Source organism: Pogoniulus pusillus, chromosome 14 (genome assembly GCF_015220805.1).
Source record: "Pogoniulus pusillus isolate bPogPus1 chromosome 14, bPogPus1.pri, whole genome shotgun sequence".
Lineage (NCBI taxonomy): Eukaryota > Metazoa > Chordata > Aves > Piciformes > Lybiidae > Pogoniulus > Pogoniulus pusillus.
In genome coordinates this window covers 20,214,605-20,239,622 of record NC_087277.1, presented here as the reverse complement: position 1 = coordinate 20,239,622, position 25,018 = coordinate 20,214,605, and the positions used below count along the sequence as shown (strand labels likewise).

The window sequence follows — 25,018 nt, the reverse complement described above, 5'->3', positions numbered from 1 at the left end:
ATGGAGGTCACTCTTCTCCCAGTGGGCCAGACCTTCGTCGGCCACTTTCACCACTCCTATGCATCTGAGGTGTATGTCATAGAATCATTTGGTTGGAAGAGATCTTTAAGATCATTAAATCCAACCATTAACCCAGCACTGCCAAGTCCACCACTAAACCATAGCCCTCAGCACAACATCTCCATGACTTTTCCATCCCTCCAGTGATGGTGACTCCACCACTGCCCTGGGCAGCCTGGGCCAGGCCTGGGTGACCCTTTCCACAAACAAATTGTTTGTCATGTCCAACCTAAACCTCCTCTGTTGCAACCTGAGGCTGTTTCTATGGACATGTTCCTCATGTCCAGTCTAAACCTCTTTTGGTGCAACTTGAGGTCATTTTCATGGATATGGACAAGGAAATGTTCCTCATATCCAACCTAAGGTTCCACTTCTGCAACCTGAGACTGTTTCCATGGATATGGACACGTTCCTCATGTCCAGTCTAAACCTCTCATGGCGCAACTTGAGGGATTTTCATGACATGCAGATGGAAACATTCCTCATGCTGAACCTAAACCTACCCTGGGGCATCCTGGGGCCATTTCCCCTTGTCCTGTCAGAGCTGTTTTCTGGAACAGGCTCCACAACAACCCACTGAGCTCCTACAACTCCAGTCCACGTTGCCTGCACCTTCTCCATGGCTACCAAGAGCTGGAGGGTGCTCACAGCCTGACTCTGTACTGGTGAAGGGAATCCAGATTAATTAGGAGGGCAAAATAAATCATCAAATTACAATTCCAGAAGATGAGGAGATCCAACTCTCACATCACATGCCCCAAGGCAGCTGGGACCCAGAACTTGGGGCTACTCCTTTCTTTGATGGGATCTTGGAGGAACGTTGGCATTCCAAAGCCAGATTCCCAGGCCCATTGCCAAATGTCTTTGATGCCAATCCTGAAGACCTGGGTGAGGTTTTCAATGCGCTGGAATGGTTAGAGGGATGGAGCATCTAACACTTCTCTCAACTGCTGACTGCAGGAGGCTTGGACTAGATGACCTTTGAAGGTCCTTGCAACCCAAACCATTCTGTGATCTATAGGAGCATCACATCAGAAGGAGCATCACATTTGGAGCTGCCTCTCACCTCCAGCTTCATTTTGAGCTGGAAGCATTTGCATTTTCCCTCAGTGAGAGCCTTCTTCCAGTATGGAGCTTCTCTCAGTTAGAGTGGAGGAATTTTGAAGGTGTTTTTTCCTTGTTTGGTTCTTTTTTCCATTAATACTCTAAATTTGGGATTCCAAAGGCTCAAAAGACAGACACAAGTGACATGGTGCAGTGGTGGACTTGGGAGTGCTGAGTTAAATTAGGTGGTAGATTTTAGAGTGTCAAGGGTGATGGACTTGGGAGTGTTGAGTTAAGGGTTGTATTTGGTGATCCTGAAGATCACTTCCAGCCAAAGTGGCACATGGGGATGTGGTTTAATGGTGGTGGTAGGTTGATAGTTGGACTCGATGACCTTGAAGGTCTTTTCCACTTGAATCAGCTCTATGGTCCTGTGAAACCGTTACCTAATTCCATGATCCTAAGTTTCCTGCTGGCATCTTTAGCACAGGAAGCTCTAGTAGACCAGGAAACATCTAATAAATTACACTCCCACAAATGAAGCTTTATTTTCTCCTCCTGGAATAGGAAGTGACCTCGTTTCACCACGGCCTGGAGAGGAGACCTGCTTTGATGTCTAAAAAAGAAGGGAAAGTGGTTGGACGGAAATAGCAGGAGCTTGGTGGCAGGACCAGGAATAGAAACGAAATCCCAGCTCCTTAATCCTGCGCCGCAATCATCGGCGGCGGGGTCCTGGCGCTCTTCATTACAGCCACTGCTGCTCTTCCAAGGCCAGGGGTGGCTTTTCTTGCTGCTTACGTAATGTGTATTCTGGGTCTCACCACCTACGTAAGCTGCAGTAGATAAGCATGGCCTAATCCCAGGGTCCTGCTCGACAGCGGGTGGTGGAGAATTGGAGGAGAGGATATTAAAAAGGAACAGGACCTGATTTCAGCTCATTGAGTTGTGGAATTGTTTTGGTTGGGAGGAATCATTAAGGTCATGGAGTCCAACTGTTAACCCAGCTCTGCCAGGTGACCACCAAACCTCGACATCACATCTAAACACCTTTGAAATCCCTCCAGGGATGGGGACTGCACCACTGCCCATGGCAGTTCAAGCTAGGCCTTGGTAAGTCTTTCCATGCAGAAATTGTTTCTTGTGCCCAACCTAAACCTCCCCTGAGGCAGCTTGAGGCTGTTTCCTCTTGTCCTGTCACTTGTTGCTAGGGAGAAGAGACCGACCCCCACCTGAATCCAGCACGCTTTTGAGGAGTTATAGAGAAGGTCTCCCACCTGGCTCTAACCTCCTTTGCTCCAGGCTGAACAACCCCAGGACCTGCAGCTGCACCTCACAAGTTCTCCAGACCGCCCTCCTTTGATTCCCTTCTCTGGACATGCTCCAGACCCTCAATGTCCTTCTTGGAGTGAGTGGCCCAAAACGGAACCCATAATTTTTGGTGTGGCCTCACCAGCGCCTAGTCCAGGGGGACAATTCCTGTCCTGGTCCTGATGGCCACACCCTTTTTGATCCAAGCCAGAATGCTGGTGGCCTTCTTGGCCACCTGGGTACACTCTGCTCATTTCCAGCCACCGCTGAACAACATCCCCAGGTCCTTTCCCACTGGACAGTGTCTGCCCCGAGCCTTCAGCCTTCATGGGGTTGTTGTGACCCAAGGGCAGGACCCAGCACCTGGCCTTATTGAACCTCATCCCACTGACTTTGGCCCATTGATCCAATCTGGCCTGGTTAGCTGGTGTCAGCTTGATATCCATCAGGCCCAGAAGATGAGTTTCTGGGAGGAGTTCTGATATTACAGAGATGTTGGACTAAATGACCTTTAAAGGCCTCTTCCAAACAAAATAGTTGAGTGATTCAATTAATTTCTCTAGACACTTGGGCAGAGGACTCTGCAGTCGCAAAGCCCACCCAGAAGTAGTTCAGCACTTGAATTTCTCCTAACAAGGTGAGCAGAAGCATCTGCAGAACCATTAAATCCTCTCTCCATACTTAAGAGGAGGTGACAACTGTTGGCAACCTACAGTAGGTGATCACAAGGGGTCACTCATGCAGCATCCACATGGATACCCAGCAGCAGAAACATTGTTAACCCCACAAGTTCTAAGACCCTCAAGACCTGCTCGGAGGTATCATGAAAAATGCAAATGAAGTCAGGCACAGAACAGACTGCTTCTGTTGGAAGGGACCTACCAACAATCATCTAGTCCAACTGCGTTGGCTCTTTGACCATTGGGAGAACTTATTCAAGGATTGATAGAGTGGTTTGGGTTGGAAGGGACCTTAAAGATCATCTAGCTCCAACTTCCTGCCATGGGCAGGGACACCTTCCACTAGACCAGGCTGCTCATCCAACCTGGCCTTGAACGCCTCCAGGGAGTGGCTCATGAAGCCAGCCTCAGTTGATGGTGATGCCAAGCATCAGCAGATGAGAATCTTGTGTGAAGAGCAGGAATGCTGGCTTTGGTTATGGTATGGGTGGGAAGGACCTCAGGTGAGTTGACAGCAGAGCTGAAAAGAGAGAAGCTGTTGCAAGGGGACGAGTCTGGGACTCCAGCTCTGAGTGCAAGCTCCATGCAATCGCAATCTGCTCGCAGTGTGTGGAAGTGCCGAGAAGAGGACACGTGACCTGCAAAGTGATTTCCTGCAGAGACCTCTTGGCTTTAATTACAGCTTGCAAGCCCATTCCCACCCAGCCTCCCATGATGTGGACCATGTGAACCGTGATGGTTCCAATTAGTGTCCTCCCCTGTATGACATCTGACAAGGTTCATGGAACTGAAGGTCTGATGGAAGCAGCAGAAGAGCATGAAGCCAGTAGGGGATGTCTGGTAATCATTAAAGCACCAAAAAACCTTCAGAGCAACTCAACTGTGGTGGGTTCAGCTGCTTGAGAGGGACTGCCTGGAGGTGGGAACAGGAATCAGAGAATCATTTTGCTTAGAAGAGATCTTTTAAGATCATCAGGTCCAACCGCTAACCCAGCATTGCCAAGTCTACCACTAAACCATGTCCCTCAGCACCACATCTACACAGCTTTTGAGTCCCTCCAGGGATGGGGACTCTAACACTGCCCTGGGCAGCCTGTGCCATTCTCTCAGAACTCTTTCTATGAAGAAATTGTTCCTCATGTCCAACCTAAACCTCATCTGGGGCAACTGGAGGCTATTTCCTCTTGTCCCAACTTGCTCCAGCCCCCTCTCCAGGAATTTCAGAAAGCCAGGTCTCTGCTGAGCCTCCTTTTCTCCAGGCTGACAGCCCCAGGTTCCTCAGCTACTCCTCACAAGATTTGTGCTCCGAAGCAAACCTCCAGAACAACCTCAACTCTTCAGGAACACCTGAGTTGGAGAATTATCATGTCAAGAGGAGACCTTAGACACTTTCCAAACAAGCTCTGCAGCCAATGGAGATGGACTGAAGATTGAGCTTCAGTCTTCCCATCACTCTGAACATCCCCCCATAAGACCGAGCCTGACATTTGGCTTCCAGGAGTCAATGTTGATCAATATCTAAAGGGTGGGGGGCAAGAGGATGGGGCCAGGCTCTTCTTAATGGTATCCAGTGGCAGGTCAAGGGGCACTGGCCACTAACTGGAATCCAGGAGGTTACATCTGAATAGGAGGAGAAAATTCCTTGCTGATGAGGATGCTGGAGCCGGCTGCCCAGAGTGGTTGTGGAGTCTCCTTCTCAGGAGAGATTCCAAACCCACCTGGACACTGATCCTGGGCAACCTGATGTGGGTGACCCTGCTGGAACAGAAGGGTTAGACTAGATGATCTCCACAGGTCCATTCCAAGCCCCACCATCCTGGGATGCTGGAATTCTGCGAAGCTTCCATGTGCCACCTCTCCCTCGTGAAGCAAGGCTAGAGATGCTGCCCACTGGGCACAGCCAAGTCCTGCATAGGAGCTCCAAGGAGGAGGTCCTCTCACCATTTAAAGATAAACAAGGTGTGGGTGAGACAGCATACCCAAGAACCTGCTGCTGGGAAGCTCTCTACTTCTGCTTATCACCAAGACAAACCTGCTGTTGAGATCTCAAAGAGGAGCAGATGCTCACTGAGTTGAGACAACACAGCAGCACTTCCCACCATAGTCTCCAGAGATGGATCCAGCTGCTAATTATAGCTCAGTGCAAATCCCACCTCACCACAGCAGCGTCAAACAAGCCCAGTGATACCCAAGCTCTCGGCAACAGCACATTCCCCATGGAAGCATCTTCCATCTGCACATGTGTGATAGGACCAGCTCCAGCTCAGGCCACCACTGCACTAAGAACATGAAGAATGGAGTGGGAGCAGTCTCCACCATTTCCTACCAAATGTGGTTCTTCAGTCTTTGGGTCAATGTAGGGTGTGGGGCACCTCTTGAGTGTAAACACCACTCAGGAGACGGTGTTTAGAGATGGAAAGGAAGAGTTGGGTTTGGATATCTCAAGCCCCACAAGAAGCTCCTGGTTTGTCTGTGCTGTGATGCTTGTCATCTGAAGCAGCCTTCCAGGGTTTCAAGCCTTGGACAGGTTCAGAAGAACACTGAACAGAAATCTCTACAATTTTAGCTTGTGCTCACTGTGTCAGAAGCCACCAGCGAACCTCAGAGACACCCTGAAAGCCAAGAAGCTCGAGGCACTGATGCCTGACCTGCCTCTGCCCTCTGCAGCCTTTGACTGCCACCATCAAAAATCAATTTTTAATTTCCACAGTTCATGTTTGGCTTCATCTGTCCCAGGCCTGAGGACCAGCCACTGCTGGAGATGGAATCCCTGCAGCCTTTTCCAACTGAAGGAAGTCCTCCTTCACATGCTTCACTACAGAAATCCCAGACAGATAGAAGCTCCTCTGGTCATACAGTGATGGGGCCATCACAGCACGCTTGGCAGATGCCTCCACCCACCTCCACACCTATTCCACGTGGATCCAGCACAACATGGATGTTGCTGAAGCTTCCCACCTGCCCCATCCCTGTTGGAATTGTCACATCTCCCAGGTTCAACCACATGGCCCTTTCCAACCCACAGCACCTTCCCTTCCAGCAGCAAAGACCATCCCATTTCTGGTGGGATGATGCTGCCTTTGCAGGAAGAGCTCCCTCGTGGAGAGTGCTGCTGGGATGGAGGACTATGGTGGTGAAGAGTCCCCCTGTACTGGGCACTGTGAGGCCTCTCCACAAATATGGGCTTCAGTTTTGAGTCTCTTACTCCAAGAAGGACACTGAGGTGACAGAGGATAGTTTGGGTTGGTAGAGACCTTTTAAAGGTCATCTAGTCCAACACACCTGCCCTGAGCAGGGACATCTTCAACCAGATCAGGTTGCTCAAGGCCTCATCCAACCTGGCCTTGGACACCTGGAGACATACAAGGTCAAACTTGATGGGGCCCTGAGCAACCTGATCTGCTTGGAGATATCCTTGCTCACTGCAGGGGGGTAGGACAAAATGACGTTTGAGAGTCACTTCCAACCTGATGTATTCTATGACTTCCAGGGATGGGGCATCTACCACCAACCTGGGCAAAGTGTCTCCCCAATTTTAGGGTAAAGAATTTCTTCCTAACATTGAATCTAAATCTCCTCTCTTTTAGTTTAAAGCCACCACCTCCTGTCCTATCACTTGTGGAAGGTCCTCTCCATCTTTCTTGTAGGTCAAACAGCCTCCTCTAGACATGCCCACCCATGTCTGCCCGCAGCGAGCACCACCCAGCTCAGCCAGCATCCTTGTGATTGAACTTCAAAACCATCCACCTCCCCATGCCCCACCTGCCTTGGGAGGTGCCATCTCCATTCTCAGAGATCTTATCAGAGGACCTTCTAAGAGCTCAGGGAGATAAAGCCTACCCTCACTGGCCAGAGGCATCCTGAGGTGCCACATGAAAGCACTTGCTGAGCTGGGAGTTCCTGTTCCCATCCTACATGGCCATGAGATCACCTGGCTTCAGTTTCTGTGCACCAGCTGGTTATGAGCAGAGATTGAGCCAGTGGTTGTTCTCTGGTGACACTGGTGGGTTGCTAACATTGTAGGGTGATTCAATTAGGAGACTACAAACAGATTTAAGTCACAAACCACCTTGTTTGTGGCTTGGAAGACATCAGAGTATGAAGCAAAGAGCATGGAGCAGCAACGGAGCATTGTCCATCTGCTGCTGGACCTTAGAAACTCTGCACTAACTCATTGTTCATTGAAAGCTTTTCCTTTCCAAGACAAATCACCTCTGTGAGTTGCTCCACAGACCAGTGGGACAACCTCATGGTTGCAGCATGAATCATGCTGCTTTGGTGGGGAGATGTTATCCGTGAGATCATTTCAAACCACACCACACTCTACACCCACACGGTTCAGAAGACAAGAAATGATTTCTCTAATGGGTCTTTCCAGAGGAAACATCTGGAGTTGTCTCTCACATGGAGAACCACCTTCCACAGACAATTCTGCTCTTCCTCCTGCGACTGTTTCATGAAGGAGCAAACCCAGCATGGCGCAGAGAGCCATGAAGCATCCATAAAACATCTCAGAGGGTGAGAAATGATTCTGTAATGGATCTTTCCAGAGGAAAGATCTAAGTTGTCCCTCACATGGAGGACCACTTTACACAAGCATTTTCACTCCATCCTGTGGTTGTTTTGTGGAGGAGCACCGTGGTGTAGACAGCCATGAACCACTCACAAAACATCTCTGCACAAGACAAGTGTCTGGTCTTGGCTCTTCCACCACCCTGTAAGACCACCAGCCTGTCTTCACTCACCATTTCACTCCAGCAACCCATCGCCAAGCCCAACCACACACGCCAGCAGAACCAGCCTCGCTTTTACCTTTCCGTTTCTTCTTTGACCACGGCGTACTGGGTTGACTGGCGACTTGACCTCTGCTCCTGGACCTTCTCACTCCCCTCCAGTTCCTGCTCCAAGGAGGAGCTGGTGCTTCCCTCCCTGCTGACATTGCTGCTCCTCCCTGGGCTGTTCTCTGTGGAAGCCCTTGGTGACTCTGTGTTCTGTTTCAGGGTTTGCAGCTTGGCCAGAGGGATGATGTCGCAGTTCTGCGGCCGGTGCCACACCGTCCTCTGAGTGGTGGCATTGTAGTAGTAGAAACGGGAGGTGTTGGGATCAAAGAGCTCCCACCACTGGTTCTCATTGGTGCGTTTGATCCTCACCCCAGCCGGGGGGTCCCAGACGCACTCCCCGGTGATGAGGTTGGCGTACATGCGCTCCCGCGTTCGAGGCTCGATGATTTCCACCCATTCCAGCCTGGAGGACAACAGACAGAGAGAGAAAGAGACCTCAGCTACATCGGCTCTGAAGGTTGCTTCCAACCTAAACCACGCTATGAGTCAAGGTTTGCAGTGCAGGATGGAGGAGGAGAGAAGCGTGGGTGGGGAAATCAAACTCTACCTTCCCCATCGACACTGGATCACAGAATATCTTTGGTTGGAAGAGACCTTCAAGATCATCCATCCCAACCTTTGACCTGGCACTGTAAGACTGCCAGAAAACTATGTCCCAAAGCATCAGGTGCACAGCCATTTAAATATCTCCAGGGATGGTGACTCCACCACTGTCCTGGGGCCTGCAGCACTACTGACACTAAATAAAGTGTCTCCAAGCCTGTCCCTATTCTTTTCAGCTCCCAGAAGAATCCAGCAGTTCTACAAGCCAGCCAGGAACAGTCACCCAAGGTCACATCACCATGGCTTCCACCTCGAACCCTCCACGTTTTATAGCTTGAACTCCTCAGAGCATGGACCTGGTGGCTGCAGCATGCTCAGCATGTTCATGTAATGGTTTTGCTTGGAAAAGACCTCTGAGATTGTGGAGTCCAACCATTAATCCAGCACTGCCAGGTCACCACTAAACCATGGCCCTCAGCACCACATCTACATGGCTTTGAAAGCCCTGCAGGGATGATGATTCCATTACTGCCCTGGGCAGCCTGGGCCAGGCCTTGACAACCCCTTCTATGAAGAAATTGTTCCTCACATCCAACCTAAGTCATCTTGAAAGAGGAGCTGAACCCAACAGAGAGCTTGGGGCCAGGCCACCAGCAGCTCCAGCTGCCAGAGGACCTTTTCCCTTGCAAACACTTGAGCAAATTGGACATTTCAGAACCAGCCCTGGAGGACTCCTGGTAAAAGGCAGGGAGATGCCATCCATCGCCTCTCTGACTCACTGAACGTGTCACTTTGAAGTGCCACCTGGTTTGATAAGTTCCACTTAGGATCCTGGGGGCCTTTTTTCTTCTCCTCATCTCTTTCTTTCCCTTTCTAACCCTATAAGCAGAGGAAGACAGACCCCAAGAAAGAAATAGTGGTGAAATCCAAACTCCCTTCAATGGTTTTTACATCAACCCACCCCAAAAAAGAAGCATTTGGCTAAGAAGCAGCTGCCTGTAAGCCTCGGGTTGTCTCCAGCTTAGCAGAAGGTGACACCTGCAGTGTTTGGAGTAATCTCAAAAAAAAAAATCACTTCAATTGTCTGTTCTTTTGGGATTAGGACCTCCTCCTAATCCTCTTTCCTGCTCCTAAGCTCCCTTTACTGCTTTATGATTTCAATAAAGCCCTTTGTTGTGTTTCTGAGGGAGCTGGAGCAATGTGCTCGCCACCAAACCTTCAATGTTGGCCTGATGGTTGCCCAGTTTGGAGCTCAGCAGGGAAGGGGAGGTGATGGAAGGAAGGTTAAACCTCATTTTCTGCTTCATGTTTTGGTATCGAGATGCTGGAGTAGGGCAGGGATTGGCCCTGTATACCGGGGACAGTCCCTTGAGTCCTGGGGTTGGTTTTGGGCCCTTGATTCCAAGAAGGACACTGACAGGCTGGAGGTGCCCAGAGAAGGGCAATGAAGCTTGGGGAAGGGTCTGGAGAATCAAAGAATGCTAGAGGTTGGAAGGGACCTCGAAAGATCATTGAGTCCAACCCCCCTGCCAAACCAGGATCACCTAAGGCAGGTCACACAGGAACACATCCAGGGCGGGGTTTGGAAGTTTCCAGAGAAGCAGAAGGGTCTTGAGAAGAGGTCTTGTGATGAGCAGCTGAGGGATTTGGGGCTGTTCAGCCTGAGGGGAGACCTTCCGGCTCTCTACAACTCTCTGAAAGGAGGATGGAGCCAGATGGAGGTTGGTCTCCCCTCCTAAGGAACAAGTGATGGGGCAAGAGGAAATGGCCTCACATTTCCCCACGTTTATGTTGGACAACAGGAACAATTTCTTCGTGGAACAGGTTGTCAAGGTCTGGCCCAGGCTGCCCAGGGCTGTGGTGGAGATCTCATCCCTGGAGGGCTTTCAAGGCTGTGGAGATGTGGTGCTGATGGCCCTGGCAGTGCTGGGTTCATGCTTGGACTTCATGACCTTAAAGGTCTCTTCCAGCCCAAAGGATCCTGTGATTCTGTGTTGAACTCCACAGTCTATGCAGGGACCAGCTCCTGACCTAGCAGAGGTCCTCACAGGGCACCAAGCAGTGTTATCACACTTGACATGAGGGCAATTAACACTATGATGAGAAGAAGATTGGATTTCCAAGCATTTTCCACTTTAAAGGACCTGGAATTTATTGATAGTGGAGAAGAAGTGCTGTGTAAGCATCTTTTCTGTGTCAGAGCATAATGAGGTCAGCAGCTCCCATTGATTTGGCGTCTCGGTCAGAAAAAAACATCTCAGAGCTAAGATCTTCCCTTGAGGAGGAAGAAGGTGGAGGCCTTTTTCTTTTCAACTCCTGAACTCTCCAAAAAGAAGCAAACTGGAACCAGGAGGATGAAGCAGCACCAGCTTTACCCTGAGCTAAAGCTTCTGAGGATCATGGAATAGGTTTGGTTTGGAGGGACTTTCAAAGGCCATGTAGTCTAACCCCCTTGCAGGCAGAAAGGACACCTGCAAGTAGAGCAGGTTGCTCAGAGCCTCACACAAACTTGACCTGGAATGGTTCCAGGGGTGGAGAATTTACCACATCTCTGGGCAGCCTGGGCCAGGGTCACACCACCCTCATGCTGAAGAATTTCTTCCTAATATCCAATCTAAATCTACCCTTCTCCAGTTGAAATCCATCACCCCTTGTCCTGCCACCACACTGCCTGATCAAATCCATACCCATCAACCTCTTTAAGTACTTGAAGGCCACCAGAAGGTCTCCCTGGAGCCTTCTCTTCTCCAGGCTAAACAGCCCAAACTCTCTCAGCCTGGCCTCACAGCAGAGGGCTTCCAGCTCTCCCATTGCTGCTGTAGGCTCCTCTTCTGTCTCCATTCCAACAGGTCCATGTGTCTGCTGTGCTGAAGCCTCCAAAGCTGACCCCAGGGGTAGAACCCCCTCCCTCCACCTGCTGCCCATGCTGCTAGGTGTGGTTTTAGAGACATGGCTCATGATCAAGGCCCATGAAAGAAACTTTAAAGACCCTGAGGTGCTATGCTTCCCAGGTCTCTCCCCCTCAGGCGATCCCTTCAGCATAGTGGAGCTCTAAACATCTCCAAGACCCAAAAACCTCCCATTAGTTCCCAATCCCAGACAGATTCCCACCCTTTAAAATTAATCCCACAGCTCATTCCCATCCTTAAAAATGAAAATACAAATTATTGATCACTGAATGAGTTGGGTTGGAGGGAACCTTTGAAGGTCACATAGTCCCTGAGCAGCAGTATCTTCAGCTAGATCAGGTTGGGCAAAGCCTTGTCCAACCTGACCTGGAATGTTTGCAGGGCTGATCTACAATCAATCCAGTGTTGTTCTGACCTGCCTCTGTGCAGAACAATTTGATTCATTTGTCATTATTTTATTTTCTTATAGAACCATGGAATCATTTTGGTTGGAAGAGACTTTCAAGATCGTCAAGTCCATGTGTTAACCTAAAGCTGCTAAGCCCACTACTAAACCATGTCCTTGCTTGGTTACTAGGCCCATTATTTCATTTATTGTGCATTTTATTTTGCAAGAATCCTTCAGACCATTCTTTTAGCCACCAGAAGAATCACAGAATCACTGTGGGCTTCAAAGGAAGTTCTGGAGATCACCAAGTCCAACCACCTTGTCAGAGGAGGTTCACCTAAAGAAGGTCACACAGGAACAGGTCCAGGTGGGTTTTGAATGTCTCCTAAGAAAGAGACTCCATCACCCTTAAATTAAAGAGGTGCCTCCTCATGGTTAGATAGAACTTCTTGTGTTCAAGTCTGCTACTCCTTGGTTGGACTTGATGATCTTACAGGTCCTTTCCAACCTCAATGATTCTATGATTCTAAGAAGGTCATTCCTTGATGCCATGCCTTAAAGCCCCATCTGATGACCACAGGCTTAGCACAGACACAGAACTGCAGAGAATCAGAATTAAAGGTTAGGAGGTGAGAGCAGAAGATCAAAGTCTTTGGGATCTAGAGCTCATTTCTGCATCAGTAACTCCAGTGACAGTGCCCATTTGAAAGCAAACACAGCATGAGCCTGCACAGTGAAATATTCCTTCCCAAACTGCTCTGACAGATGCAGGAAGCTTGTAAAGAAAAAACAGGGTAGGAGCAGAGCTTCTGGTTGCAGCAGCTGGAGTTGGCAGAGAAGCTACTTAAAAAACCCACCCAGCCTTTCCCACCAAGCAGAACCTGCTTAGGGTGAAGAGCACAAACAGTGTGAACAACAGATCAAGAGAGGTTCTCCTCCCACTCTTCTGACCTAGTGAGGACACAGCTAGAGAATTGAGTCCAGTTTTGGGCTCCTTGGTTCAAGAGGAACAGGGAACCACTGGAGAGAGTCCAGTGTAGACTCTGAAGCTGCTAAGGACCTGGAGTATCTCTGAGGAAGAAAGGCTGAGAGCCCTGGGGCTGTTTTGGCTGGAGAAGAGTGGCCTGAGAGAGGATAAGCTCAATGCTCAGCAAGAGCTAAAGGGTGGAGGACAAGAGGCTGGGGCCAGACTCTTCTCAGGGACCTTCAAAGCTCATCTAGTCCAGCCACCCTACAGTCATCAGGGACATCTGCAAATAGAGCAAGCTGCCCAGAGCTCCACACAACCTGGCCGGGACTGGTTCCAGGGATGGGACATCTCTGACCTCTCTGGGCAGCCTGGGCCAGGGTCTCATCACCCTCAGTGCACAAAATGTCTTTCTTATTAACCCTGGAAACCACAAGCTCATCTCTGCACCATTTCCCTACTGATCCCCCTCAAATGGACTTTCTGTTTCTCTTTTTTATAGAGGCTTTCAGGTTGCAAAAATGCCTTCTAAGATCAAGACCAACTATCAACCCAACATCACCATAGCCAGTAAACCATGTCCCCAGAGTGCCATGTCTACATGTTTCTGGAACACCTCCAGGGATGGTGACTCCATCACCTCCCTGGACAGCCTGTTCCAGTAAGAAATCATTTTTCATGTCCAACCTAAATCTTCTTCCATGAGAAGGTCCAGGTCCTGCTCTTCCACCATAGAACCAGATGCTCCACTACCCTTAAAACCACGTTCAAGCTGATCAACTTCTCCAGAGAGCCTCATCTTGCTAAAAATCCTGCTGTTGACCAGCACTGCAGGAGTTATACCACATTCAACCTTCTCCTGACATTGCACCCAAAGTCAGATCCCGCCTCCGTCAACCCAACGCAGCGTGAAGAGACGCAGCCGACGGCTCTTAGCCTCCTGGAGCAGCTTCTGCCTTTTTTTAGTGTCTTTGAAAGGGATGAGCAGACTCAAGCCCAAGTTCAACTGATTGGCTTTGATGGAGCAGTTTTATTATCTCCTAAGGTGGCTTCAGAGCTGGGTCTCTGCTTCATCAGCACTTTCTCCCCTGCTGACGTCGCTGCGGATCCCTGTCAGGATGGAGCAGAGGGCTTCGGTTTTCTTCTGGTGTCCTAAAATAGCTGTTGCTGAGCAGGGCATAAAGAGCTGCTGTCACGTGCTGGATTTTGTTCCAGATCCTTAAAGATCCAGACACAAGATTTGGGGTGTTTATGGAATTATGGATCAAGGAGAGGAGCTGATGGATGTCCAGAGGACTTAGTTGTGCCCATAGGGCATTATCTCTGCCCTTGCTTCAGCAGGGAGGTTCTTCTCCCACTCCACTCTGCCCTAGTGAAACCACAGCTGGAGTGCTGGGTCCAGTTCTGGGCTCTTCAGTTCAAGAGAGACAGGGAACTACTGGAGAGATTCCAGCAGAGTGCCACGAGAATACTGCTGAGGGCCTGGAGCATCTCTGTGAGGAAGAAAGGCTGAGGGACCTGGGGCTGTTGAGCCTGGAGAAGAGCAGCCTGAGAGGGGATCTGCTCAATGCTCAGCAAGAGCTGAAGGGTAGGGGGACAGTGGGCACAAACTGGAACCCAGAAGGTTCCATCAGGAGAAACTTCTTTGATGTGAGGGTGCTGGAGCCCTGGAGCAGGCTGCCCAGAAAAGTTGTGGAGTCTCCTTCTCTGAAGGGTTTTCAAACCCACCTGGACATTGCGGTCCCCAGCAACCTATTGTGGGCAAACCTGCTTTAGCAGAGGGGTTGGACTGCATGATCTCCAGTGATATCTTCCCACTCCCACTAAGCTATGATTCAGCAGGATGCTGCAGGTCAGCCACCCTTCCACTCATCACCAGTGACCCAGGCTTGGGAGATGCTCTTCTGGACACTCCAGCTCACAGAACTGCTCTAGAGGAACTGTAGACACAGGCAGGGGCAACACAGCCTGACCAAACCAACCACGTCTGCATGAAACTTCCCTCAAGTCATCAAACAGGTGGAGATATGAAGATGAGATTTGCAACTCAGGAGTAATTTGCAACCTAAATTACACCCCTGGAGTAATTCTTGGCGCTGGTTAAACCGGGACAACGTGTCCTTAGATCCACCATGGCTTCAGGCACTTCACTGGAAAGACTTTCTGAGAAAGCTCCTGAGCTACCTGCTCCCAGCTAGCCTAGGTTCTTCTGAAGTACTTCTGGAAGCCAAACCATGAAGGAGTGGTTTTGCATAGGGTGAAACCTCCCAGCTCTCTCTGCCAGCTGGAACTCCAGCTCTTCCCACTTTCTTTCTCTCCTTCAGAAGCAGACATCTGGACAACCTGTTCTTAAATATGAATACTACAACCACTATGGGAACTGCAGATACCTTTGCTTCTGTGCAAGGATCTCCTCAAGCAACAAAGGAGTCTTCCTTAATTGAGGGACAACAATATCTGAAAGGCAGAAGGAACAAACCCAAGAGCTTCCATTTCTTCAAGGTTTGCTTCATGTGCAGACCCACCTAGGGTAGAAGAATGTCCACCTGTCTCTGACCAAGGACAATGTCACCATGAGGTGACTCCACCAGGAACCCAGGAACTGACCTAAGAGGAATGTCTGATGTTCATAGAATGGTTTGGGTCAGAAGGAACCTTCAAAGATCACACAGTCCAACTCCCCAACAGTCATCTTCATCTAGGTTGGATGAGGTCTTGAGCAACTTGGTCCAGTGGAAGGTGTTCCTGCCCATGGCAGGGGGTTGGAACTGGATGACCTTTAAGGTCCCTTTCAACTCAAACAATTCTATGAATCAGGTTGTTTGGAGCACTGTCCAACCTGACCTGGAATGATTACGTGGATGGATGTTCTCCAAGCACCATTTTGGGCCTCTTAAACCAGAAACCTCACCCCTGCTGCACCACTCCACTTCCACTGGGAATCCAAATCCCTGAGATTTGGGCTGAGATTCACCACCAGAGAGCTGAGGAACAGTCCCTAGGAGGACAGGAGATGAGATTGCCTCACCAGTATTTCTGCTCACAGACACTCCCATGGAGGTTTCCCACCCTTTTTCCCCTCAGGTGTAGATAAATCAGCATCTAACAACATCATGTTGTAACAGAAGACTTGTGGGATGAAGCCAAGGAGCTGCCTGAACTTCACCTTCTCTCTGCACATACAAAAGACACATCCCACTTAGGTAGGCCCCATTCCCATCTTTGTCTTCGTTCCCATTGAAACTACACCAAAAATGGAGATGGTGGAAAAAGAATGAAAGGCCCAAGAAAGGAATCTACAAGGAAGTGTCTAATGGGGAGAGAGAAAAGCCATACAGTGGCCAGACAAGGAGAGAGAAAAGCCACGAAAAGTAAAGCCACAGCAGGCAGACTGAAGACAAAGAGGAGATGATTGCCCACTTTAAAATCTTTCTCACTTGAGGGTAAATCTGAAGGGATCAACCTCATCAAACTGAGGGAGTAAAGCTTGAAGATCTTACAGTGAAAATGAACCCTAATGAGATGATGTCTGGTCATGAGGTTAGGGTCTCCATGTCTTAGCAGTGAGATGGTGCTGAGGGTCAGCCAGGTTCCAGAGGAATTACAGAGTCAGAGAATGGTTTAGGTTGATGATTATCTTGAAGATCATCTAGTCCAATCCACCCTGCGTGGTAAGCAGGGGCACTGTCCACTGGATCAAGTTGCTCAGAGTCTTGTCTGACCTGATTGTGAACACTTCCAGGGACGGAACATCCACAACTTCTCTGGAAACACCTTGAACAGATGGAAGGCTGCTTCCAGAGCAGCCAAAGACTGGACATCCCAGCAAGGACATCCCAAACTAGATCAGGGTGCCTAGAATCCCAGTAGGCCTGACCTTCAATGTCTCCAGGGATGAGGCCTCCATCACAACACAAGGTTGCTTTGAAGATCCAACCTTAGCATCCTGGAGAGGAAGCTGGCTGCATCTCTTCATCTCCTTGATTAAGAAAAATCTTCTTTTTGATGGAACTTTCATTTCAGTTTGACCCAGTCCTGAAAGACAGGAGCTTCTCCAGAGAAGGGTAACAAAGCTGGCAAAGGGCCTGGAGAACAGGTCTGCTGAGGAGCTGATGAGGGACCTGGGGTCATTCAGCTTGGAAAAAAGGAGGCTAAGGCTTTCTGCAACTCCCTGAAAGGAGGCTGGAGCCAGGTTGGGGTTGGTCCCTTCTCCCTAGTAACAAGTGACAGGACAAGAGGAAATGGCCTGAAGTTGCCCTAGGGAAGGTTTAGGTTGGACATGAGGAACACTTTATTCATGGAAAGAGGTGTCCAGGCCCAGCCTGGGCTGCCCAGGGCAGCGGTGGAGTCCCCATCCCTGTAGATGTGGTGCTGAGGGACATGGTTGGGTGGTGACCTGGCAGTACTGGCTTAATGGCTGGACATGGTGATCTCAGAGGTTTTTTCCAACCTTAATGACTCCATGACACCATGTGGACTGAGCCCTCCAGTCCACAGCAAAGAGACAACTTCAGTCCTTCTGGCTGTCAGCTTCCTTTCAAGGAAAACTTCTTCAAGCCCTTGACCTCTGCAGCTTGGCCAGATGAAGCTGCCAAGCTTAAGAATGTTATTAGTTGGGAGAGATGGAGGATCTCACAAAGCCTCCAGTTAAAATGCTTCAGCTGCTTTGAGGAACTGGAGGTCAACCTTTCATGAAGATCCCTGATTCATCTGGGGCTGGTTTGTGTTATCAGCTTTCTGGCAGCTTTTCATTCTTGAAGGAGATAACTCAGAGCTGTGAAGCTGGGATTGGGAGCCAGAAAGCGTCTTCTGATAAGGGAAGAAATCGGATCCATCCCATCCTCTCTGCCCTTTGAAGCCGTGGAGGTTTTTAATATCTGAGCTGCTGCCTCATCCCTGTGTCCTTTGGCCAGAAGAGATGTCACTGTGCCAGAGGCAGAGCACACTGGGTGGTGGGAGAGGGGCAGAAATGCTTTGTGTGACACTAACTCTGCTCTCCAAGGCCAAGAATTCCTTGGGAAGGGGAAAAAAACATCCGGAGCAGAGCAGGGTGATCCTTCAACCCCTCCCCCTCCACCTCCCCTGGGATCTTGCTGCTTTTGGGGATTTCCCAACCTTGGAATATCCTGTTTAATAGTTACTGATGGAGGTTGTCCTCCTTGAACTTGTCTGCCTCTCCTTTGAACTTATTTATGGGCTTTGGCTGCCTCGCTGAGCACATTCCAAAGCGGAATTATGTGCTAGGAGAAGCGATTTCCTTGAGTTGTCTTTAGTAACTCACCAAGAACTCCAGAGCTCTGGAGCTCACCCAGTGCAGCTCCCCCTGCTCCAGCAGGGTCACCCACAGCAGGTGCCCAGGATTCCAATGGCCAGATGGCTTTGCAAGCTCTCCAGACAAGAAGACTTCACAACCTCTCTGGATTAATCCTTTCCTAGTCCTCTTCTCCACATCTGCTTCAAGGGCAAAGAGAATCACGGAATCATAATGGAATAATCAAATTTGGGTTGGGAGGGTCATTAAAGATTTGAGGGTGATGAAATGCTTTGAGTTGGAAGTGACCATTAAAGGTCACCTAGTCCAACCATTCTGCACTCCTCAGGGACATCTGCAACTAAAGCAGGTTGCTGCAGTGGAAGGGACAAGCTCCAACAAAACCAAAGATGATTTTATGCTGAGAGTGGTAAGACTCTGCCCCATGTTGGCCAGAGAGCTAGGAAATGAAACCATTCCAGGCCAGGCTGTTTGGAGCTCTAGGCAACCTGCTCTAGTTGCAGATGGCCCTGATGAGTGCAGGGGGAGGCTGGACTAGATGGCCTTTGAAGGTCCTTCTAACCCAAACTATTCCATGATTCTGTGGCTGATATCCTTGAGTCCTGATGTCAGCAGGATCGGTATCCCTAAGGATGGTGGCAGAGCTCCTGTCTGGCAGCTGGGCAGTGAGGGTGAGAAGCAGGGAGGCATTTCAGCACAGGTGGTGGCAGCTGCTCAGTCCCAGCTCTCCTCACCACATCTCCAGAGCAGCTTTTCCTGGGACTGCCTCTGAGCTCTATCCTTCAGCCATGTCTTCCTCTACCTCACTGTTCATTCACTTCACCCACACTTCTCAGCCTTCTCTGGGGGCCTACAAAAAAGCTGGGGATGGACTTTTCAGGATATTAAGGAGTGACAGGACTAGGGGGAATGAAGCAAAGCTGGAGATGGGTAGGTTCAGGCTGGACATGAGGAGGAAGTTCTTCAGCATGAGAGTGGCGAGAGCCTGGAATGGGTTGCCCAGGGAGGTGGTTGAAGCCTTGTCCCTGGAGGTGTTTAAGGCCAGGCTGGATGAGGCTGTGGCCAGCCTGATCTAGGGTAGGGTGTCCCTGCCCATGGCAGGGGGGTGGCAACTAGATGATCCTTGTGGTCCCTTCCAAGCCTGACTGATTCTATGATTCTATGAAACACAAACCCTTAAATATCTAACTCCAAGCTGGGATGAACCATTTTGGCCCCTGGTGCCCAGCTTGCCCTTCCATGAGCATTCCAACAACTAACATCACTTGAAGAAAGAGAAGAGCATTTGGAGAACAAGGAATAATCCTCAATAATTTACTCTCAGCTCTAACTATATTGTATGAGGGTCTGGAAAGGTTGCTTTCACCCATTTGACAAATGTTTATGGGCCTGGACATCAGTGAAAGACCATATTGAGACAAACACCAGAGCTGCCACACCAGGAAGAGAATTCCTCCACCCCATGGGCTCTCCAGAAGGAGATTAACCATTGGCACAACTCCACTGGGTGCAAGCACCTGCCTTCCAAACACTGAGTGAGCTCTTGGGGGTGGTTTTATAAGGAGAACCTTGTCCTCACCCCCACATGAGCCTCAGTGGCAGTGGAGGAGCAAGGCTGGAAGCAGCAGCTGCTCCATGGGCAGGTGACTTGCTCCGCTTCGAGGCCAAAAACCGGCCACCTGTCACCGTCCTGACATCATTTGATTTCCCATGGCGGCTGGGCTGGGGACAACGGGAGGGAGGAGGAGAATGAGGAGGAGGGATGGTGATTTGGGATGACTCATGCCAACCCCGGGATGAAAACAAGCCATTCCTTGTTCTCAGGACACCAGTTAACTGTTGCAGTTGCCACCTCCTGCAAATTCCCAGTCTGACCCACTGATGACGGGAGCAGTTAGAGGCTGTAAGACAAGATGACCTTTCTGAAGGATGCTGGAGATCACCAGCAAGAGCCTGCCCCCACCTAAATATCAGATAACCTCTTGGTCATGCTCTGATAGGAGGAGAATGCCTGGAAGCAGCACGCTCCCCCTGCTCTTCCCAACGGCGCTATTTATAGGACTGGGAGATAAGGCTGGAAAACTTAAGAGCTATAAAGCACCAAGATGGTTGCTCCAGACAGCAAAGGAAGAGTTTTGCTCACAGGGTTCAGAGCCCTGCATTAGGCTGCCCAGAGAGGTTGTGGTGTTGTCTTCTCTGGAGAGAGTCCAAGCCTACCTGGGCATGGTGGTCCTGGGCAACCTGCTGTGGGTGACCCTGACGGAGCAAGAGGATTGGACTGGGTGAGCTCCAGAGGTCCCTTCCAACTCTCTACCATGCTGGGATTCTGTGTGATTCTACCCAAGCAGAGCAGCAAGGGCATGTTTGCTGCTGACCCACCACAAAATTCCTCCATCCTCTGCAGAGATACAGGAGTAAGTCCAAACATGCAGTTGACAACTGAGGCTTCTGCTCCTCAGCCACCCTCCTCAAGCTCCTTCCCTGCTCCTCAAGCACCACGTTTCACTACAAGAACAAGAAGTAGAAAATAAAAAGGAACTGGCTGCATGGTCACATCTAAAGGGTACTGGCCAACAGCTCAATGTCCAGATGGAGATGGCTGACAAGTGGCATCCCTCATGGGTCTGTAAAGTGATCAGTGTTGTTTAGTATCTTCATCAATAACATGGAGAAGGGGGATCAAGTGGACTGTCAGTAAGTTTGCAGATGACACGAAGCTGAAAGGTGTGACCAGTATGTCACAGGCACAGGATGTAATCCAGAGGGACCTGAACAAGCAGGAGAAGTGGGCCAAGGTGAATCTCATGGGGTTCAAGGCTGGGTACCAGGCCTTGAACCTGCACTGGGACAATCCTCATTATCAACACAGGCTGAGGGACAAAGTGCTGGAGAGCAGCCCTGTGGAGAAGAACTGGGGGGTGCTGGTGAGTGCAAAGGTGGATATGAGTTGGCAATGGGCACTTGCAGCCCAGCCTGGCCTGCAGCCAAAGAAGTGTGGCCAGCAGATAGAGGCAGACTTAAACTGGACATTAGAAGAAATTCTTACTATGAGGGAGGTGAAACACTGGAATAGGTTGTCCAGAGAGACGAGAGATGCCAAACCCTTGGAGACATTCAGGCTTGATGGGGCTATGGGCAACCTGCTGACTTCGGGGGGGTTGGACTAGATGACCTTTAAAGGTTCTTCCACCCCAAACCAGCTGATGGCTCCATGATAATTTGGTAGGCACACCTTGCAGGTTGGCTCTGAACAACCTGATCTACTTGAGGATGTCCCTGCTCAGTGCACGGAAGTTGGACTAGATGACCTTTAAAAGCTCCTTCCCACCCAAACCATTCCATGAAAACCTTGGATCATTCCTTCAAACTCAGGCAGGGAGTAAAAGAAGCTGAGACCAAGCAAGGGGAGAGGCCTGCAGCCAGAGTGGAGAGCCAGTCATATGTTCCACCACTATAAATCACTCCAGGAGCTCAGGATCCCACTGTGCAGCACAGTTGGTGTCAAATCTGTCACTTGGGCTGCCAGAAGGATCCAGAAGCCAGTGAGGAAAGCAGGTTGCTCCCCATCTTCCTACTTCTCTCAAACCATCTCACCATCTATGATGGGTCTGCCCTGGAGCATCCAGCCAGAGGATCATAGAACTGTTGAGGTTGGAAAAATCATCAAGTCCAACACCAAATCATGTCCCGCAGCACCACATGGATTCTGCACATCATCCCTTGTCCTACTTTCCCTCAGAACCATTCTTGCTCCCCAGAGGATGTAGATTACAAATTCATAGCATGGTTTAGATTGTAAAGGACCTTAATGATTATCTAATTTCAAGCTCTCTGCCATAGATAGCGACATCTTCAACTAGACCAGGTTGCTCAAGGCCTCATCCAACCTAGCCTTGAGAACCTCCAGGGAGGGAGCATCTACAACTTTGCATTCCATTATCAAGATCAAGATTTTCCTACACATGTCAGGACCACCTGAAGGAGGCACTTGGAGTAGATAGGTTTCTCCTCCATGTCACCATTACACCAGCTAGGATTAAGGCAGCAGTAGAAGGGAACCTCAAACCCAAAAGCATCTGTTCTGGGCAAGGCAGAAAAGCTCAGACAGGGAGGAGAAACCATCTGATGAGGGAGCTGGGGTTGTTCAGCCTGGAGAAAAGAAGGCCAAGGGGAAACCTTCTGACTCTTTGCAGCTCCCTGAAAAGAGGCTGGAGCTACATGGGGGTCTGCCTCTTCTCACAAGGAACAGGACAAAAAGAATTGGCCTCAAGTTGCCCCAGTGAAGATTTGAGTTGGCTATGAGGAACAATTTTTGCCCCTTGAGGCTCGTGCAGGCCTAGTCTGGGCTGCCCAGGCAGTGGTGGAGTCCCCACCCCCGGAGGGGTTTCAAAGTCTTGGAGCTATAGAGCTGAGGAGCATGATTCAGTGGTGTCCTGGCAGTGCTGGGTTAATGGTTGGACATGATGACCTCGGAGGTCTTTTCCAACCTTCATGATTCTGTGATGCCCTCTGAAAGATCTGCAGACCCATCTGGCCCTCAGTGAGGAAGAGGCTCTCCCCCACACCAATTAGCCAACGGTCGGGACGACTCTCTGGGGTGAGCAGCCTGCAGCACCATCTGTTCAGCCAGGCTGGGCTGTCTGGGGCAGGAGACAGCCTGGTCTGATGCTCCTCGTGGAAGCCCAAAGAGCTCCAAGATCTCATTATTCTTCTGCTCCGAGCACCACAGGTACCTTTCCTGTGCTATATTTGCTGAGAACCAGCAGTACCGCAGAGCCCTCCATGATCCAGAGATGTCCATATGTGGTAATGTTCTCCCAGCCCACTCCAGCAGAGAGAAAAGGAAGAAAAAAGAACCCAGCAGTGATATCATGGTGCCTTGGAAGACAACCAGATAGCACCACACGTGGTGTGGACCAAACACTCAACAGCTCCAGCATGTTTGATGGTCCTGGTTCCACACCTTGCCCTTTTCAAATTCCACCAAGCACTTTGTGGTTGTGAAGCCCATTACAGACACCCTCTGCTGCTGCCAGCTCAAAAAAGATTGTCCTCTTTCCCCTCCCCACACCTCTCCACTGCTTAAAATGGATGGCCGCCTGGAGAAGAGCTGCCACGGGCACAGCCACCCAGGACTGCAGAAGGTTGGATGAGCCACTTCAGTTATCACAGGGAATGGTTTGGGTTGGAAGGGAACTTTAAAGATCATCTGCAGTCAACAGGGACATCTGCAACTACAGAAGATTGCTCAGAGCCCCAGACAACCCGAGATGGAATGGTTCAAGGGATGGGGCATCTACCTTCTCTTTGGACAACATGAGCCAGGCTCTCACCATCCTTCCAGTGAAGACCTTCTTCCTCAGCTCCAGTTTAAGTCTCCCTCTTTCAGTTTCAAACCATCAGCCCTTGCCTTGTCACAACAGGTTCTGCTATGAGGACTATCCCCATCTTTCCTGTAGACCCTTCAAGTCCTGAGAGGCTACCAGAAGGTCTCCCTGAGCCTTCTATTCTCCAGGCTGCACAACCCTAACTCTCTCAGCCTGGCCTCACAACAGAAGGCTTCCAGCCCTTTGACCATTCTACATCCCCCTCTGACCCCACTCCATTCATGATACTTCCAGACCCAAGAAGGTGTCTGCAGCCTCCTCAGGTGGGCACAGAAGCTGGGGGCTGGTACAAGCTGTGCTCTCCATCCCAGCTCTTTCTGCCATTTATGGAGATGTGCTCAACTCCAACTCCAAAGCACAGCCTGAATCCAGAAAGCATCTCAACTACTTCATGTGTGACAGCTCCTAAGATCAAAACTGCTCCTGAGGACTTGCTGCATTATTCCCAAGGTGAGGAAAAAAAGCCAAACCCCACCATTAAATCCTGATCTCCAGGGTCTGAAGGTGGGCTGAACATTCTCAGAACTACCAAGACCATTTGTCAGCAGCCTCACACTGCTTCCAAAACTACATCTTGCTGGCAGCTTTGCTTTTGTTCCTCCTCCTTCAAATTCCAGAGGAGCTCCAGCCGCGCGTGGAAATAAAAGAGGGGTTGGGTGCTAATTTGGTCCTAAAACAAAGGAGAAGAAACACAAAGTCCTCCAACCTCCCTGATTCCTCATTCAGCTCCAGCTATTCAAAGCTCTTCTTACACTGCCAGCTCTGCCTGCTACCGGCAACCCTCGGAGAAAAATGTTCCCCAGATGCTACCAAGCAAAACAAATGATGCCTACACCATCTCAGCCCCCCACATTAGCTCTGTGGTGGGGCCCAGAGCGGCATGTCCTCCCTTCTTGTCACATCTCCTGTGGTACAGGATAACCAGAGAGGTGGTAGCTGCCCCAGTTCTGCAAACACTCAAGGTCAGGCTGGATGGAACAACTCTAATGAGGCATGTCCCATTCACAGCAACATTCAAGGTCAGGTTGGATGAAGCCTTCTTTAGTAGGCAGGTGGAGGAAAGCTGCTGCATTGTGGAATCGCTGAGTGGTCTAGGTTGGAAAGAACCTTTAAAAGTCCAGTTCCACTGCAGTCAGCAGGGACATCTGCAACTGGAGCAGGTTGCTCACAGACCCAGTCAGCCTGGGTTGCTGGAATGGGACATCTCACACCTATCTGGGCAGCTTAGGCCAGAGTCTCACCACCTTCATCATAACAAATTTCTTCCTTGGATCTTCTTTAAATCTCCCTCTTTTAGCTCCAAACCATCCCCCCTTGTCGTGTCCTAACAGGCCCTGTCAAAGGCTTGTCTCCAGCTTTCTTTTAGGCCCCCTTTAAGTTCTGAAAGGTCACCAGAAAGTCTCTTTGGAGCCTTCTTTCTTCTCCAGGCTGAACAACTTCAATTGTCTCAGCCTTTGTTCATCCAGTCTGTGATGAAACTCACCCTCTCAAAAGGCAGGTCATCAGAAACACCACCGAGTCCAACCCCCCTGCTCCAGCAGGGTCACACACAGCTGGCTGCCCAGGATCACAATGTCCAAGTGGGTCTGGAATCTCTCTAGAGGAGGAGACTCCACAAC

General features: G+C 50.0%; 1 protein-coding gene across 2 annotated transcripts in view; it reads right to left on the bottom strand.

Annotated features, from left to right (window-relative positions):
• Window positions 1–25,018, bottom strand: part of ARHGAP39 (Rho GTPase activating protein 39) — a 106,362-nt gene that overhangs the window by 19,765 nt on the left and 61,579 nt on the right. For both annotated transcript variants that reach the window (XM_064154448.1, XM_064154449.1), the window contains exon 2: window positions 7,905–8,336. In XM_064154448.1, coding sequence (XP_064010518.1) covers window positions 7,905–8,336 — 432 coding nt within the window. The remainder of the gene's footprint in view (window positions 1–7,904; window positions 8,337–25,018) is intronic.